Source organism: Puma concolor, chromosome D2 (genome assembly GCF_028749965.1).
Source record: "Puma concolor isolate L17-30 chromosome D2, mPumCon1.1.hap2, whole genome shotgun sequence".
Taxonomy (NCBI): Eukaryota; Metazoa; Chordata; class Mammalia; order Carnivora; family Felidae; genus Puma; species Puma concolor.
The window spans coordinates 35,081,372-35,097,409 of record NC_141677.1 but is presented as its reverse complement, the minus strand read 5'-3'; the positions used below and the strand labels follow the sequence as shown (position 1 = coordinate 35,097,409).

The following is a 16,038-nucleotide window of genomic DNA, read 5'->3' as shown; positions in this document are numbered from 1 at the left end:
TATCTATTCATGTCTTTTGCCCATTTCTTCACTGGATTATTTGTGTTTTGGGTGTTGAGTTCCATCAGTTCTTGATAGTTTTTGGATACTAAAATACATGAGCCTCACTTCAGGTGAGCCCTGCTCTCTTTCTCTCTCTTGTCCCTCCTGGGATTCTCTCTCTCTCTCTCTCTCTCTCTCTCTCTCTGCCTGCCTCTGCCCCTCACTCACTTTTGCCCTTTCCTCTCTCTCAAAAAAGAACAAAAACAAAAACAAAAAACTTTTTTGTTTTTTTTCTCCAAAGTTTTATTTAAATTGCAGTTAGTTAACATGCAGTGTAATATTGGTTTCCTGGGACATCCAGTGCTCATCACAAGTGCCCTTCTTAATACCCCTCACCTGTTTAACCCATTCCCACCCACCTTTCCTCCTACCCTCAGTTCTCTATAGTTAAGAGTCTTTACAGTAGTTTCTTATGATTCTCATGATTTCAGTTATTGTAAATGGCTCCTCTTTCACTTCTTCTTTTTTTTTGTTGGTAGTTTATGTATTTGAGAGAGAGAGTATGTGCATGTGTGACAGTGGGGGAGGGGCAGAAAGGGAGAGAGAAAATTCCAAGCAGGATCATGCTGTCAGCCTGTCAGCACAGAGGTCTAGGTGGAGCTCGATCCCATGAGCCCTGAGATCATGACCTGAGCTGAAATCAAGAGTCATATGCTTAGTGAGCCACCCAAGTGCCCCTCTTTCATTTCTGAGTATATTTGTGAGTCTTCTCTCTTAGTGTAGCTAAAGATTTGTCAGTTTTATTTATCTTTTCAAAAATCGAGCTCTTCATTTTATCTTTTCTATTCTCTTTCTAGTATGTGTTAAATTAACTTGATTATGGGAGTCCTTTCACAGTGTATACATATATCACATAATCACATTTTATACTCTATTATATACTACATTATAATTTTATTTGTCAATTATACCTTTAGTGGAAAAAAATTATGAACAGAACTTATTTAGGGCTCTTCAGAGTCTATTCAGCAATAGTATAATACAGGTCACTATAACTTACTCAGAGTTGAGAGCAACACAGTAATTTCTTAGGTGTTCTTTCTCCTCTTTCCACCTTTGATTGATTACTTCATAGTTTTAAGACTTGGCTGGAAACTAGTAAATGTGGGTAAAGATGATGATATATTTTCTGTAGAGTTTGGGAATAAATAGCTGCCAGGTAGCCTGCTATCTCTCAGTTTGTTGTAGTCTAGGACTGTTCTCTGCAGAATGCTGAGAGTCCATTGGTTGCTACTGTGAGGGGCAAAATCAATCAGAGAGGAGTACTGGGTAATAGGCTATGGGAGCATTTTTAATTTAAATTTGAATAAATTAATAAATTAATAAATTAATAAAATTAAATAAATACAGCTTAGTTGCCATTATCCAGGTGGTGGTTAATTTATTTATTTATTTTTAAAATATAACTTATTGTGAAGTTAGCTAACATACAGAGTATACAGTATGCTCTTAGCTTCAGGAGTAGATTCCCATGATACATCACTTACATACAGCACCCAGTGCTCATCCCAACAAGTGCCCTCCTCAATACCCATCACCCATTTCCCACCCGCCCCTGCCCTCCCCATCGACTCTAGGTGGTGGCTATTTTTAATCATCATATAATGACATAAAAACTAAGCAAGATTCTCTATTGAAACTGTATGTGGACACCTTCTTTGGAATAGACTGACACTTAAGTGTCATGCTCACTTGTAATGTATATTACATGCTCACCAATTTTTTTTCTTTTTGGAATCTGCTTGGGATTTTCTCTCTCTCTCTCTCTGTCTCACACCCCTCCCTCTCTCTCTCTCAAAACAAATAAGTAAACATTAAAAAAATATCTTGCTTGATAAGATGAAAGAATTATATGGCAAGTTTATATATATATGTAGTTCATACTTTTTCTGTATGTATAGGTAGAGTCACAATTTACAAACAGAAAGATGGATTATATGACAAGTAAAAGAAGCTTTGGTAAAATTTTGTGATAATGTAACCCACAATAACAGATATATAGATATAACACAGTTGGCTTCTGACCTCCATCCATTCCCCATTCTCAAATGGGGTGGGATAAAGCTCATCCTTTAGAGATGGAGGGTAACAGGGGACCCTAGAAACATTGGTATAATAGAAACATTAATTGTTCTTAAAATTATAGAAAACTTATTTAGGAATTAAGAAATGGGGGTGATCTCTTCAGGCTTGAGGTGGCCAAGGAAGGTTTTCTACGGTTTTTACAAAGAGGCTGGACTACATAAAGAGGGGAAGAAGGATATTTAATATCCCAAGTAGGTAAAACAGAGTTAAGGTCACAGAAATGGAAGAACACTTTGGGAAGAAGGTTTCATATAGGGAAATAAAAGGAGATAAATTTAAAAGGTAAATTAAAGTCAGATTGTGTTATTAAGAAACAAGCTAAGAAATTTGCATATTATTTTGCAAGAGGGATTTTTTTGGGAAACTTTTTAATTTACACTTCAGAATATGCTTTTTAAAAGCAATTTAAGGGGCGCCTGGGTGGCGCAGTCGGTTAAGCGTCCGACTTCAGCCAGGTCACGATCTCGCGGTCCGTGAGTTCGAGCCCCGCGTCAGGCTCTGGGCTGACGGCTCAGAGCCTGGAGCCTGTTTCCGATTCTGTGTCTCCCTCTCTCTCTGCCCCTCCCCCGTACATGCTCTGTCTCTGTCCCAAAAATAAATGTTGAAAAAAAAAAAATTAAAAAAAAAAAAAAGCAATTTAAAAATCTTTGGTAATTTACATTAAATTACCAAAATTTACATAAAAATACCAAAATCTTTTTGGTATAGAGTTCTGAATTTTGCGAAATGCATTATAGAGATGCCACCACAGTCAAGATACAGAACAGTTTCATCACCCTGGTACTGCTCCTTTGTAATCAACCTCTACCCTTACTCCCAACTCCTAGCAACCACTGATCTATTCTGACTTTTAATTTTGACATTTCTAGAATGTCATATAAGTGAAATCATGTAGTATATAGCTTTTGAGTCTGACTTCTTTCACTTAGCATAGTACATTTGAAATTCATCAGTGCTTTTGTGTATGACAGTGTTCTTTACATTTTATTTTTGAGTCTATTGTATGGATGTACCATTTACCAGTTGAAGAAGTTTTGGGTTGTTTCCAATTTTTCATGATTATGTGTAAAGCCACTATAAATACTTGTATACAGGTTTTTATGTGAGCATAAGCTTTCATTTCTTTTGGGTAAAATACCTAGGAATGGGATTGCTAGGTCATATGGTAAAAGTATATTTAACTTTACTTATAATTGCTAACTGTGTCATGTTTCATTTTCATCAGCAATTTTGGAGAGTTCCAGTTGCTCTATTCTTCCTCATTAGTACTTTTTTTTTTTAAGTTTATTTATTTATTTTGAGAGAGACAGAGACAGCACAAGTGGCAGGGGCAGAGAGAGAGGGAGAGAGAAAATCCCAAGAGGGCTCCACGCTGCCAGTGCAGAACCCGACGTAGGGCTCAAACTTGCGAAACTGTGAGATCATGACCTGAGCTGAAGCCAAGAGTTGAGTGCTTAACCGACTGGGTCACCCAGGCGTTCCCTCATGAGCACTTGTTATCATCCAGTTTTAAATATTTTTTAGCACGGTTTAAATATTTATGATTTTGTTTTTAGCTATTTTAATAAGCACATAGTGTGGTTTTAATTTCCATTTCCTAATTACTAATTATATTTAATATCTTTTTATATGTTTGCTATCTGTGTATCTCCTTTAGTGAAGGATCTGTTAAAATCTTTTGCCCATTTAAGAAAATTGGGTAATTTTTCTTATCAATGAGTTTAGAGGATTCTGTATATATTTTAGATACAAGTCACTTATCCATTATGTGATTTGAAAATATTTTCTTCCAATCTTTGCCTTGCCTTTTTATTCCCTTAACAGTGTCTTTTAAAGAATAAAAGTTCTTAATTATGGTAAAGTTCAATTCTTTAATTTTTTTTTTCTAATGGACTGTGCTTTTTTGTTATATCTAAGGAATCTTTGCTTAACCAAAGGTCACAAAATTTTGTCTTCTAGAATTTTTATAGTTTTAAGTTTTCCATTTAGAACTATGATCCAATTTGAGTTATTTTTGTGTAAGATATAAAGTGTGGGTTAAGGTTCACTTTTTTGCATGTTGTTCAGTTATTCCAATATCATTTGTTGAAAAGACAATCCTTTCTTCATTGAGTTGCCTTTCCACTTTTATTAAAAATTAGTTGACCACGTATATGTAGGCCTGTTTTGGCCACTGTTCTGTTCCATTGATCTGTCTATTCTTTCACCAGTATTGTATGGTGTTGACTATTGAGCTCTACAACTTTGTTCTTCTGTTTCAAAATTAATTTGGCTGTTCTAATTCCTTTGCCTTTTCATATAACTTTTACAATCAGCTAGTCAATTTCTACAAAAAGAAATCCTGCTAAGATTTTTATTTGAAATTACATTGAATCTATGAATCAATTTGGAGTGAACTGACATTTTAAAATTGTTCAATTTATGAACATGGCATACCTTTCTACGTTTAGATCATCTTTGATTTCTTTCACTAGTGTTTCATAGTTTTCACTACATAGGTCTTACAAATGTTTTGTTATATTCTTGCCTAATTATTTTATATTTTGTGGTGTTATTATAAATGGCACTGTAAAAAATTTCAATTTTAGTTGTTTACTGCTAGTATATAGAAGTATAGTTAATCAGCGGTTTTTTTGTACTGACTTTGTGTTCTATGACTTACCCCACATATTCTCAGAATTTTGTTTTGTTTTTTTTTTTTTTAGATTCCTTGGGACTTTTATTTATTTATTTATTTATTTTTAATTTTTTTTTCAACGTTTTATTTTTTTTATTTTTGGGACAGAGAGAGACAGAGCATGAACGGGGGAGGGGCAGAGAGAGAGGGAGACACAGAATCAGAAACAGGCTCCAGGCTCCGAGCCATCAGCCCAGAGCCCGACGCGGGGCTCGAACTCCCGGACCGCGAGATCGTGACCTGGCTGAAGTCGGACGCTTAACCGACTGCGCCACCCAGGCGCCCCTCCTTGGGACTTTTAAATGTAAAAGAACATCATGTTGTTTGTGAATAAGGACAGTTTTATTTCTTCCATCCCAATCTCTCTATTTTTTATTTCTTTTTCTTGCCTTGTTGCATAGGCTGTGACCTCCAGTATGATGTTGAATAGGAGTGGTAAGAGTAGACATCTTTGCCTTGCTTGGGACTTGAAAAAGGTGAGAGTGATCCTACCTCGCTCTTCTGCTAAGGCATAATTCAAGCTTTTTACCTTTTTGTGTAAAATGCACAAAAATAAGTAATGAGGCATATTAAAGAGAAATATTAATTTTTTAAAAAAGTAATTATATAAGTGAATTGGAATGGCAAGAGATAGGAGGCCAGCAAGAGGTAATCTATTATACTAATCTAAATGGGAAGTAATTGTGGTATAAACTAGGGTGATGACAGTGGAAGTGAAAAAGAAGAATCAATAAAGAGATTTTTGAGGGGAGAATTGATAAGACTTTGTGACATGGATAAGGAAGGAGGGGATAGATAGGAAGGAGTCCAAGACTACAGAGGTTTTCAGCCTGGGTAATTGGAAATGCCATTAATTAAAAAAAAAAAAAAAAAATCAGGAGGCACTATATCTGGGGGCAAAGGAGGTGGTGTCTTTTTTTAAAAATTTTTTATGTTTATTTTTGAGAGCAAGAGAGACAGAGCACAAGTGGGGGAGGGGCAGAGAGGGGAAGACACAGAATCCAAAGCAGGCTCCAGACTCTGAGCTGTCAGCACAGAGCCCGATGCGGGGCTCAAACCCACTGACCACAATATCATGACCTGATCTGAAGGTGGACACTTAACCAGCTGAACCACCCAGGCACCTCAGGAGGTGGTTTCTGATTTGGACATATTGAACTTACAAAAGTGTGACAATGTGCAAGTATTTGGTGGTTTGGTTTTAGAGTTCATGCGATTTGTGATTTGTCAGACCAGAAGTGATGGTTGAAGTTCTGACAGAGGAGGATGAGAATACCATGGGTGGAATTGTAGAGATGAGCAAGAACTTCTGATTTAAACTTTAAGGAATGTATTCTTTTAAGAATGTAACAAAGGAGAGGAAAAGTGAACTGTCAGTAGGAGGAACCAGTGTTCTGGTTTGTTATTCCATTTTATTCATTCTCTCATTTTCTTATTAATTCACCCAATGAATCCAGGATTATGTAGCCTCAAGGCAGCCAGTGTTAGGTGCTGCAAAAAAGAAGAATGAGGCCTGTGGAAAAAGCCAGTAGGTTTTGCAATTAGGAGACTTCTTTAGATAGCGATGTTCCATGAAGGAAAGTTGTGGTGGTGGATGGAGTCAAGATTAGCACCGTGTCCTGAAGAGGTTGATAGTGAGCATGAAGAGGTAGCAGTTGTAAGTTATTAATTGTGGAGACATTTAGTAGTGGAAGGTACAAAAAAATTTAGGACAGTAGGCATAGGAGTTAATAATTTTGAGGTGGTCTTTGTTGTTGCTGTTTTTATTTTTCTTTTTAAAGAATATAGGATATCTGTATGAGGTTATCTTTAAAGGGAAAAGAACTTACAAGGAGGAAATGTTTGAAAGGTAATAGTAATAATAACAATCATTTATACGGTAATTACTATATGCTGGACATTGAATTAGCAGTTTGCACGAATTAACTAATTTTTAAAAAATGTTTATTTTTTCAGGGGAGGAAGGGTGGAGGGGGGTGGACAGAGGATCTGAAGTAGACTCAGTGCTGACAGCAGCAAGCCTGGTGTGGGGCTCAAACCCATGAACCATGAGATCATTACCTGAGCCAAAGTTGGATGCTTAACCGGCTGAGTCATGCAGGTGCCCCTGAATTAACTAGTTTTCATTCTTATAATAACTAGCAAGATACTATATAGTTAAGAATTATTGACATATGGAGCATACCGAGGGATTGAGGTAATTTCTTGTTGATTTATCAGTGCAAATATAGTTTTCTTAAGTAAATTACAAGTAAACTGCTGTATAGAGTAAAAGAAACTAGAAATGGGAGCAACTTTCCTGGTTAACTCTTTGGATATCTCATTGTAGTGCAGTTTGACTTCCTAATATTTGGGTTATTTTTGGTATTAATCACTTGTAATGGGGCTACTCTTCCTTCATTAGAAACTGAGATATTCTTCATGGTTTTTCCATTTTGAATCATTGATCAGTTGGACATGGTCATTCTTTGTAGACCTTCTAAAATGTTACTCTGTTCCTTGTAATAGGCTCAACTGTTTGGCTTTTTACAAATAGAAAGTTAAACTTTGTATTTTAAAAGTAATTGTAAAATTCAACTGTTTCTCCAAGCACATAGTTAAATTGTGCTAACATATCATTTGTCCTGTATGAGGGTTATTGTTCTTTTTATACAATTAGAAGACTTCTTCCTGGTGGCTTACAGCTTTCTAGTATCCTGAAGTCCCCAAACCAAAATTTACACTTACACTTTCAGACATCGCAGTTCACTCATTGTAGTGGAACTCATTATTCATTCTTTGTTTTGAAAACTTGCTAGTACTTTGGCATGCCTATTACATTAAATCTCAACCACTGTGTAAAATAGGTATTCTGCCATCATTTTAACAGACCCAGAAAACAAAGTTCAGGACACTTAAATAGTTCAGGATTACCCAAAATAGTAAAAATATGGAAGTCGAACCCATGTCCTCTAACTCCAAGTCTGGTTCTGCTCCTGTTTGTATATCATAATTACATCGCTTGCTCTTATAACAACTAGGCATTGTACTGTATGTTGAGTTTTCCTTTTCATAGATGTAGTATTGGAACTTTATTCTGTTTTTCCCTCATATCTAATACTTTTATTTTATCATCATATCAGGCTTTTTTGCATTTATCATTCTCTTCTCCTTTTTCTTTTTTTAAATTTTAGTTTGGGATTGCTTAATGTCACCTGGCATGGTTATTATCTACTAGCTTAATGATTTTCGTCATTTTTTCATTGAATCACGAATACTGCATACATTACAAGGTAATTTCTACATAATTTTAAATTCTTTTTTTTTTTTTTTTTGCTGATATTAATTCTCTTTCAACTTAAAAAAAATGATTTGAGGGGTGCCTGGGTGGCTCAGTTGGTTAAGCGTCTGACTTCAGCCCAGGTCACGATTTCGCGGTCTGTGAGTTCAAGCCCCACGTCGGGCTCTGGGCTGATGGCTCAGACCCTGGAGCCTGCTTCCGATTCTGTGTCTTCCTCTCTCTCTGCCCCTCCCCCGTTCATGCTCTGTCTCTCTCTGTCTCAAAAATAAATAAAAACTTAAAAAAAATGATTTGAAACTTATAGAGGAGTTATAAGAAATGGTACAAAGAATCCCCATATCCCTTTCAGTCACATTTACCGGTTGTTAACATTATTGCTATATTTATTGTACCATTTTCCCTTTCTCTTTGTATTTACATATACACACACACGTATATATATATAAAATACACACACACACGTATATTTTTCCCTTCTGAACCATTTCAGAGTACGTTGCAGATATTATGATCTTTTACCTCTAAATACTTGAATATTTATTACCTAAGATGTTCTTTTATTTATTTATTTATTTATTTATTTATTTATTTATTTATTTTTAAAGGTTTATTTTATTTTTTGAGAGAGAGTGAGAGAGTAAGTGCAGGAGAGGCAGAGAGAGAGGGGAACAGAGGATCTGAAGTGGGATCCATGCTGATACCAGAGAGCCTGATGCGGGGCTCGAACTCACGAACTGCAAGATCGTGACCTGAGCTGAAGTCGGGTGCTTAACTGACTGAACCACCAGGTGCCTTAAAGTTCTGTTCTTTTTAAAAATAGGTTGTTTGGGGTGCCTGGGTGTCACAATCATTAAGCCTCCAGCTCTTGCTTTTGGTTGGCTCAGATCATTACCTTGTGGTTCCTGAGATCAAGCCCAGCGTAGGGCTCTGCACTGACAGGGCAGAGCCTGCTTGGGATTCTCTCTCCCTCTTTCTTTGTCCCTTCCTCGCTCGTGCATGTGAGCTGTCTCTGTGTCTCTCAAAATAAATAAACAAACATTAAAAAAATAAAAATAGGTTGTTAGATGTGGGTATAACTCTTAATTGACTTTCTTATATATCTATAGTAGATGGTATAGTAGAAAGATTGTGTGGTTTGGTGCTGGACCTACAATTTAAGTGAAATATTTTGTCATCAGTATTTCTTTGGATCATTTGTTATTGCCTCCTTTGGCCTTATTCTTTCTGGCTCTCACCTCTAGTTTCTGACACACCTAACGCAAGTGTGAGGGCTTATTGCCTTACCCTACATAATGCTGCCATTCAGAGCCTGAGAATCTTTTTTTCTGTGACTGCTTTTTTTTTCCTCTTTGCTGCCTGAACTCAAGGGTGTGTATCATAGGGCAGGCTGAGTTTCAGTAAGTGTCTAATGCGAATAGTGGAAACCCCACCTGTCTGCCAAGTCCTTTTGGCTGTGAGCAAAGTGGAGGCTTGGTATGTCATTCCTTTGCAGCAGTTGAGCTGAAGGAATGCTGCATGTCTTGTTGGAAGTTGCTTAGTAGCTTCGAATGGGGTGTGTATGAGGGTGTGTATAGAGAGTTGAGGGTCTTTTAGTCTGTGTGGGAGACATGGAATCCTTCTTGGTGCCATGCTAGTCATCAGGGAGTATTTATTGAGTTCCTCCTTATGACCAGCACTGTGATAGGAACTTTTGGAATAGTATGATAAAATACATAATTAAGTCACAGTTTAATAGTCGAAAAATTCTAGTTCTGCCACTTACCAGTTTGATTTGAGCAAGTTAATGTCTTTAAGTCTCACTCTACTCTTCTGTAAAGTGGGAACTATTAACACCTACATAATAGGTAAAGAATAAATAAAGAATGTAAGTATAGTGTTTAGCAGTTGTCTGACACTAGTTAGTATTTTATTTCATACAGTCATTCAGGATATATGACTGATACCATATAAAACAAATAGAGAGTAATAAAAACAAATAGAGGATAATATGACTCTACAGTGTATAGTCAAATACTTTAATTGTGACATGTAGATTATAAATAGTCTGGGAATTTAGAGAAGGGAAAGAACAGTCTTATGCAACCATTTAATGTTCCTGTGCCTCAGTTTTTCCACTGGACACACTGTGGATAATGGTAGATGATTTCTTAGAGAATGATTAAGATGTTTTAGCATTTTTGCTTTTTTAGGTGATCCATATGATGATAGGAAGTAAGGAAGGGAGAAGCTTGGGGAACTGTTAGAAACCAAATTTAACACTCAACATTCTTAATTTTTTACTTATGTGGACATGGCAGCCTTATATGAAAGCTTAAAGCTGGAGATTAGAAGATTTCCTTCTAGTAAAGGTGTTTGCTTTGGTATTTCTCCCCTGTTACCTCACTGGAATTTTAATTAGTTGAAAAGTAATGTTGGTCAGTGGATTGCCTGTGATTGTGAGTGCCTCAGATATAATCTGAGGATTAAGTTATTTGTAACCCAAATTATCTCTCTGATCCTCTGGCAAAAATGAAACATACAAACAAACAGGGCAGGAGAAGATTTAGTTCTCGTGGACATGATATTAAGGGCATATGGTTTACTTGCCATGAATATTTCTCTGAGATGGGACATTTCCTCAGAACAGAGCCCAGAGTGATAACTTGGCCTTCCCATCTTTAAATAGGCTTTCATAGCCATGAACATGTAAAACACCTCTAAAAATTTCTTTACTCACAATATCTAACAGAAACTGTTCCAATTCTTAATTTGGTGTATGTTTACCTGGTAATATTTTTGTTAGCTTGATTTTGGAAACTGTATTTGGTGTTCGTTTTGTCCTGATCAACTGTCTTCTAGAAATTTTCAGAGAAAATTTCCTCTGAAAGAAAAACTACTCACACCTTTTTTTTTTCCTCTTTGGTTTGAGTGTTTCTCCTTTTTATTGTTGTTAAGGTTTTTTTTTTTTTTTTTTTTTTTTTGCATTTTTTGTTTGTTTTTGTCATTGTTTGCCAAGGTTTCAAGTTTATAGTGAGCGGTGAGGCAACGTTGATCTTGGCAGAACAGCACAAAGCCAGGAGAGTCATTAAGTGACGCAAGCTTTTAGTTTTTTTTTTTTTTTTCTTTTTGTTAAAGCTCTCTGGCACAGCTGGCTATTCTAGTCACAGAGGAAGAGAAGAGACTTTCTGAAGTTCTAGATGGAACGATGGAAGCTGTTTGGGGCATATTAAAAAAAGAGCAGCAGCAATAAGAACAAAAACTCCATATAATTCAAACAAAATTTCTTACCTTTGTGGAATCTATGTCAGTTGTTTAGAACTTGAGTTTTTACTTCAGACGATGATGGGAAAAGGCAATAGAAGGCGAGGAGGGTTGCATTGGATTCTTGCTTATCTGTCTGCTTCTCCTTCCAGTTGGAAAGAATCTTCGATCCACAAGAAGCATCATCAACAAGCCTAAGAATACATCCTACCCTGATCCTGGATTCTGTTGGAGTTGAGGACTGCAGGCACTTCACCACGATTTTATGGAGGCAATTCAAGAGAAATAGAAGGACGCAATACCTAAGGATTTCTCTGTTTGTGTTTGTACTGTGCCATGTTAAATTTTGGGCATTGTTTGGAGCAAATGGGGGACGGCTCTGTCATGTGGATCTAAGAGGATACCTGAGTTCCTTGAGCTACATAGATGATGTTTGGAAGGTTGTAAACTCAAAATATTTCAACACAGATTCATTGAATTCTGGATTATCTTTCACAAATCAGGACTTCAGCAGACAGAAGCTCTTTCCCCAAAAATACAAAATCTTCTCTAAGTTTTCAAGCTAATTGTGAACAATAATGTCTTGGAAAAGAAATTATTTTTCAGGGGGCCGTGGTAGTGTCCAAGGCATGTTTACACCTCGAAGCTCAACCTCCATAGCCCCCAGCAAAGGTCTCAGCAATGAGCCAGGACAAAACAGCTGCTTCCTCAACAGTGCCCTGCAGGTAAGGGTAATTTCTTTCTTTTTGGTGAACTTTGACTTTTTAGTTGCAAATGCTGTGCTTCCAATAGCTCTTCTAAATATAATCCTTGATGGTCTTTGTTTGAGGTCAACAGCCTGAGATCATTTCTAAGTTTATCTGTGTGATTTTAGGCAAGTCACTTATCTCTGAACCTCAATTACCTCATTTATATGAAAAAGGGATTAATAATGATAATAGAAATAATAAGTGTAACTACTACTACTTACCTGCCTGAAGGAGAAAGAAAGTACGTGAACTAAATGATCTTAATACGTGATTATTGATTTTTTCTTGCTTTTTTTTTTTCTTTTGAGACAAAGATGTCTTATCACCGTACTTGCTTTTCTCTAGAAAAGAAAGCAAAGTTCTTTCCACAAGTCAAAGACCTTTCAGGTACATTACTTTTGTCTTATAATATATAGGCTCTTAGCATACACTGAATGGAGTCCAGTCTTTGTCCATTTCTTTATCCCCTTCCTCTGAGCTCTTTTGTAGTAGCTCATGATTGGTGTATGGACAGATATGCTTAAACAGAGCTAGTGGAAAGTAAATTCCCCTAAGGTGTGATTATCTACTGCAGATTTTCCCTTTTGGTGTTGCTTACCATACTAGTGATCTCAGAATCCCAGAGCTTCCTGTCTGTCTGCTTTGCCTTGTCAGGCCCATAGAATGTTAAGTTCATTCCTTTTGGCCTAACTTTCAAGTAATTACTTTCCCTTCTTTTCTGCTTCTCAGAGTAAAAGTAAATTGAATTTGCCATCCAAGATAATTAACTTGGTAAAATATTAGTTTTATGCTTCAGGTATAATGAGAAAATATCTTGCTATTATAGAAGAAAAACCAAGACAATGTATTTGGTATGAAAAGTACTGGACTGGAGTGCCTGGGTGGCTCAGTCAGTTGAGCATCCGACTTTGGCTCAGGTCATGATCTCACAGTTCATGAGTTCGAGCCACACATTGGGCCTGCTGCTGTCAGTGCAGAGCCTGGTTAGGATCCTCTGTCCCCCCCAACCCTCCACTCACACACTCTCAAAAGTAAATACTTAAAAAAACAAAAATAAAAAGTACTAGACTTATGAATTAGAAAACTTGGATTCTAGTTTTAGTTTGTCTGTAGACTAGCTCTGTGACCTTGTACAGGTAATAGTATTTAAGTTTACTCATTTATAATATAAGAATTTTGGTAAGCTTATTTATGTAATAAAGTTTCATATTCTCTCTCTGTTTTCAAATTTTTATTTGAAAACATTAAAAAATTCTATGCTGTCAAGCCTAGAGAAAGAGTTTAACTATATTCCCTAATTACTACTGTAAATTTCATGCAGTTGGGTGGGGTTGGTTCGGTTTTTTTTTCCCCAGATGATGCATATGGGTTTTTGAGTGACATTGCATAAACTAATAATACTTTTTAAATTTAGAAGCAGGCAAAAAAAGGTATTGATATAGGTGTGTGTGTGTGTGTGTGTGTGTGTGTGTGTGTGTGTGTGTGTGTGTGTGTTTACCTCCTTTCTGGCCATCGTCCTGTTTTTATAATTCTGTTTCTTTCTGTATGTTCTATCTGTATTAAAACAATAATATTTATGGCTTTCTGTTCTAATTCCCAGCACCATATGGACACATACTGGCACACACACACACACACACACACACACACACACACTCACACACACTTCTATGTACTTAAAGATTGTGTCATTGATGGTTTTGGAGTGCCTGTTATAATCACGTTACAAGTTGAAAATAATTTTTTCTAAGAACTAATATTCTGACTTTTGATATGAATGCTATGTTGGCCACAGATGTGTTGAACCCACTGTGTTTATTATAAAAAGGTGTTACTTATTTGGGAGTATAGTGTATTTCCAAGAACTTTTGGAATATGTACCTTGAAGACACATAAGTAAGAAGAAACTCCAGAGCTGTGCTTTGTATGGGGTTCCGGAGGCATAGTGCCTTTTCATATATGATGCCATTTAAATGTTTCCCAAGCAAGAGGTGCCTGGGTGGCGCAGTCGGTTAAGTGTCAGACTCTTGATCTCGGCTCTGATCCATTATCTCATGGTTCGTGTATTCGAGCCCCACATTGGGCTGTGCACTGATGGTGCAGAGCCTGCGTGGGATTCTGTCTCTCCTCTCTGTTCCTCACCTGTTTGTGTGCATGCTCTCTCCCTCTCTCAAAATAAATAAATAAACTTAATTAAAAAATGTTACCCAAGCAAGAGGAACATCCTAAGGCATTAGGCTATATATTACATCATTTATCTTTTAATTAAAGTCCATAGTTTATTCAAATTTCCTTAGTTTTTGCTTAGCATCTTCTTCTGTTCCAGGATCCCATCCAGGATACCACAGTTACATTTGCTTGTCATGTCTCCTTAGGCTTTTCTTGGCTCTCTTTCACAAAATTTCCTTGTTTTTGATGATCTTGATAGTTTTGAGGAGTAGTACTAATCAAGTATTTTGTTGGATGTCCCACTATTGGAATTTGTTTGATATTTTTCTCATTGTGAGACTGGGGTTATAGGTTTTTGAGAAGAAGACCATAAAAATAAAGTGCCATTCTCATCATATCATATTTAGGTTACATACTATGAACATGATTTATCACTGTTGATATTACCATTTTTTTAATCTGTTGACATGAGGAATACACATCTCTCAGAAAGGTCCAAAAATTGAGAAATCCAACAAAGACAAAATTCCACACTATAATTCAAGCTTCTAAATAAGGTTTCAAATACCATATGATTTCACTTATATGTGGGATCTAAAAAACAAAACAAATGAATAAACAAACAAAAAGCAGAATCAGACCTATAAATATAGAGAACAAACTGGTGGTTGTCAGAGGGGAGGGTGATGAGGGGGATGGGCAAATGGGTGAAGGGGAGTGGGAGATACAGGCTTCTAGTTATGGAATGAAAAAGTCATGAGGAGGGACACCTGGCTGGCTGGCTGTAGATCACGTGACTCTTGATCTTGTAAGTTTCAGCCCCACCATGGGTGTGGAGATTCCTTTTTAAAAAATCTTAAAAAAAAAAAAAAAAGATCTTGGGAATAAAAGGCACAGCATAGGGAATATAGTCAGTGGTATTGTGATAGTGTTGTATAATGACAGATGTCAGCTACACTTGTGTTGGTGAGCACAGCATAACGTATAAACTTGTGGAATTACTATGTTGTATCCCTGAAACTAATGTACATGTATCAACTATACTTCAAAAAACAAGTTTGTTCAAAAAAAAAAAATTGTTTCTTGTGTGGACAATTAAAGTAAACCCTTATTCTGCAGCTTTTAGCCCATAAATTTCCCCTTCAAGATCACATTTGATGTATGTTATACATTATTTTGTCTGTGTGACCTTCATTTTCAAAGTAATGTATTTTTCAGAATATAGTCTTCTGTCCCTTGTGTTAGCTAACTCACCCTTTTTGGTATTTGTTTTAATATACTAGAATGAGTTTTCTCTTGGGAATAAAGATATATTCAGAAGTCATTACCTATGTTTGCTTGAATTCTTGAATTTAAGATCAAATGGAGTCTTCTTATAAAGTACTGAAGTATTTCCCCTTTTTTATTGACAGGTTTTATGGCACTTGGACATCTTCCGACGTAGCTTTAGGCAGCTTACAACTCACAAGTGCATGGGAGATTCCTGCATCTTTTGTGCTCTGAAGGTAAGTTCTTCAAATCTGTTTCTTCTCACTACCATTAGGCTGCCAGATGATCAATATTGAGGCAATTTAATCAGGGGATGCTAAAGAATTTCTTACTGAATTATTTGCTTGTGGCTTAGTGCGAAAGATGATGTGATCAGTTTTGCTTGCTTCAGAGAATTGTTACTTGGCTTAGGTAGTCTGTTTTTCTGAACTTTCTTGCCCATACAACTCTATTTAATGTGATAGGATACTATAGAGATGTGCTTAGACTTGGAGTATTTACCTGAAGAGCTAATTCTAAATTTTTAT

General features: G+C 36.4%; 1 protein-coding gene across 21 annotated transcripts in view; it reads left to right on the top strand.

Annotated features, from left to right (window-relative positions):
• Positions 1-16,038, top strand: part of USP54 (ubiquitin specific peptidase 54) — a 135,336-nt gene that overhangs the window by 59,325 nt on the left and 59,973 nt on the right. For 8 of the 21 annotated variants that reach the window (XM_086679984.1, XM_086679985.1, XM_086679990.1 and 5 more), the window contains 2 exons: positions 11,477-12,049; positions 15,655-15,747. In XM_086679984.1, coding sequence (XP_086536110.1) covers positions 11,903-12,049; positions 15,655-15,747 — 240 coding nt within the window. In that variant the 5' untranslated portion in view covers positions 11,477-11,902. Of the gene's footprint in view, positions 1-5,205; positions 5,281-11,213; positions 12,050-15,654; positions 15,748-16,038 lie in introns of those variants that run through there. The other 13 variants (XM_025918159.2, XM_086679997.1, XM_086679996.1 and 10 more) reach the window with 6 other exon arrangements.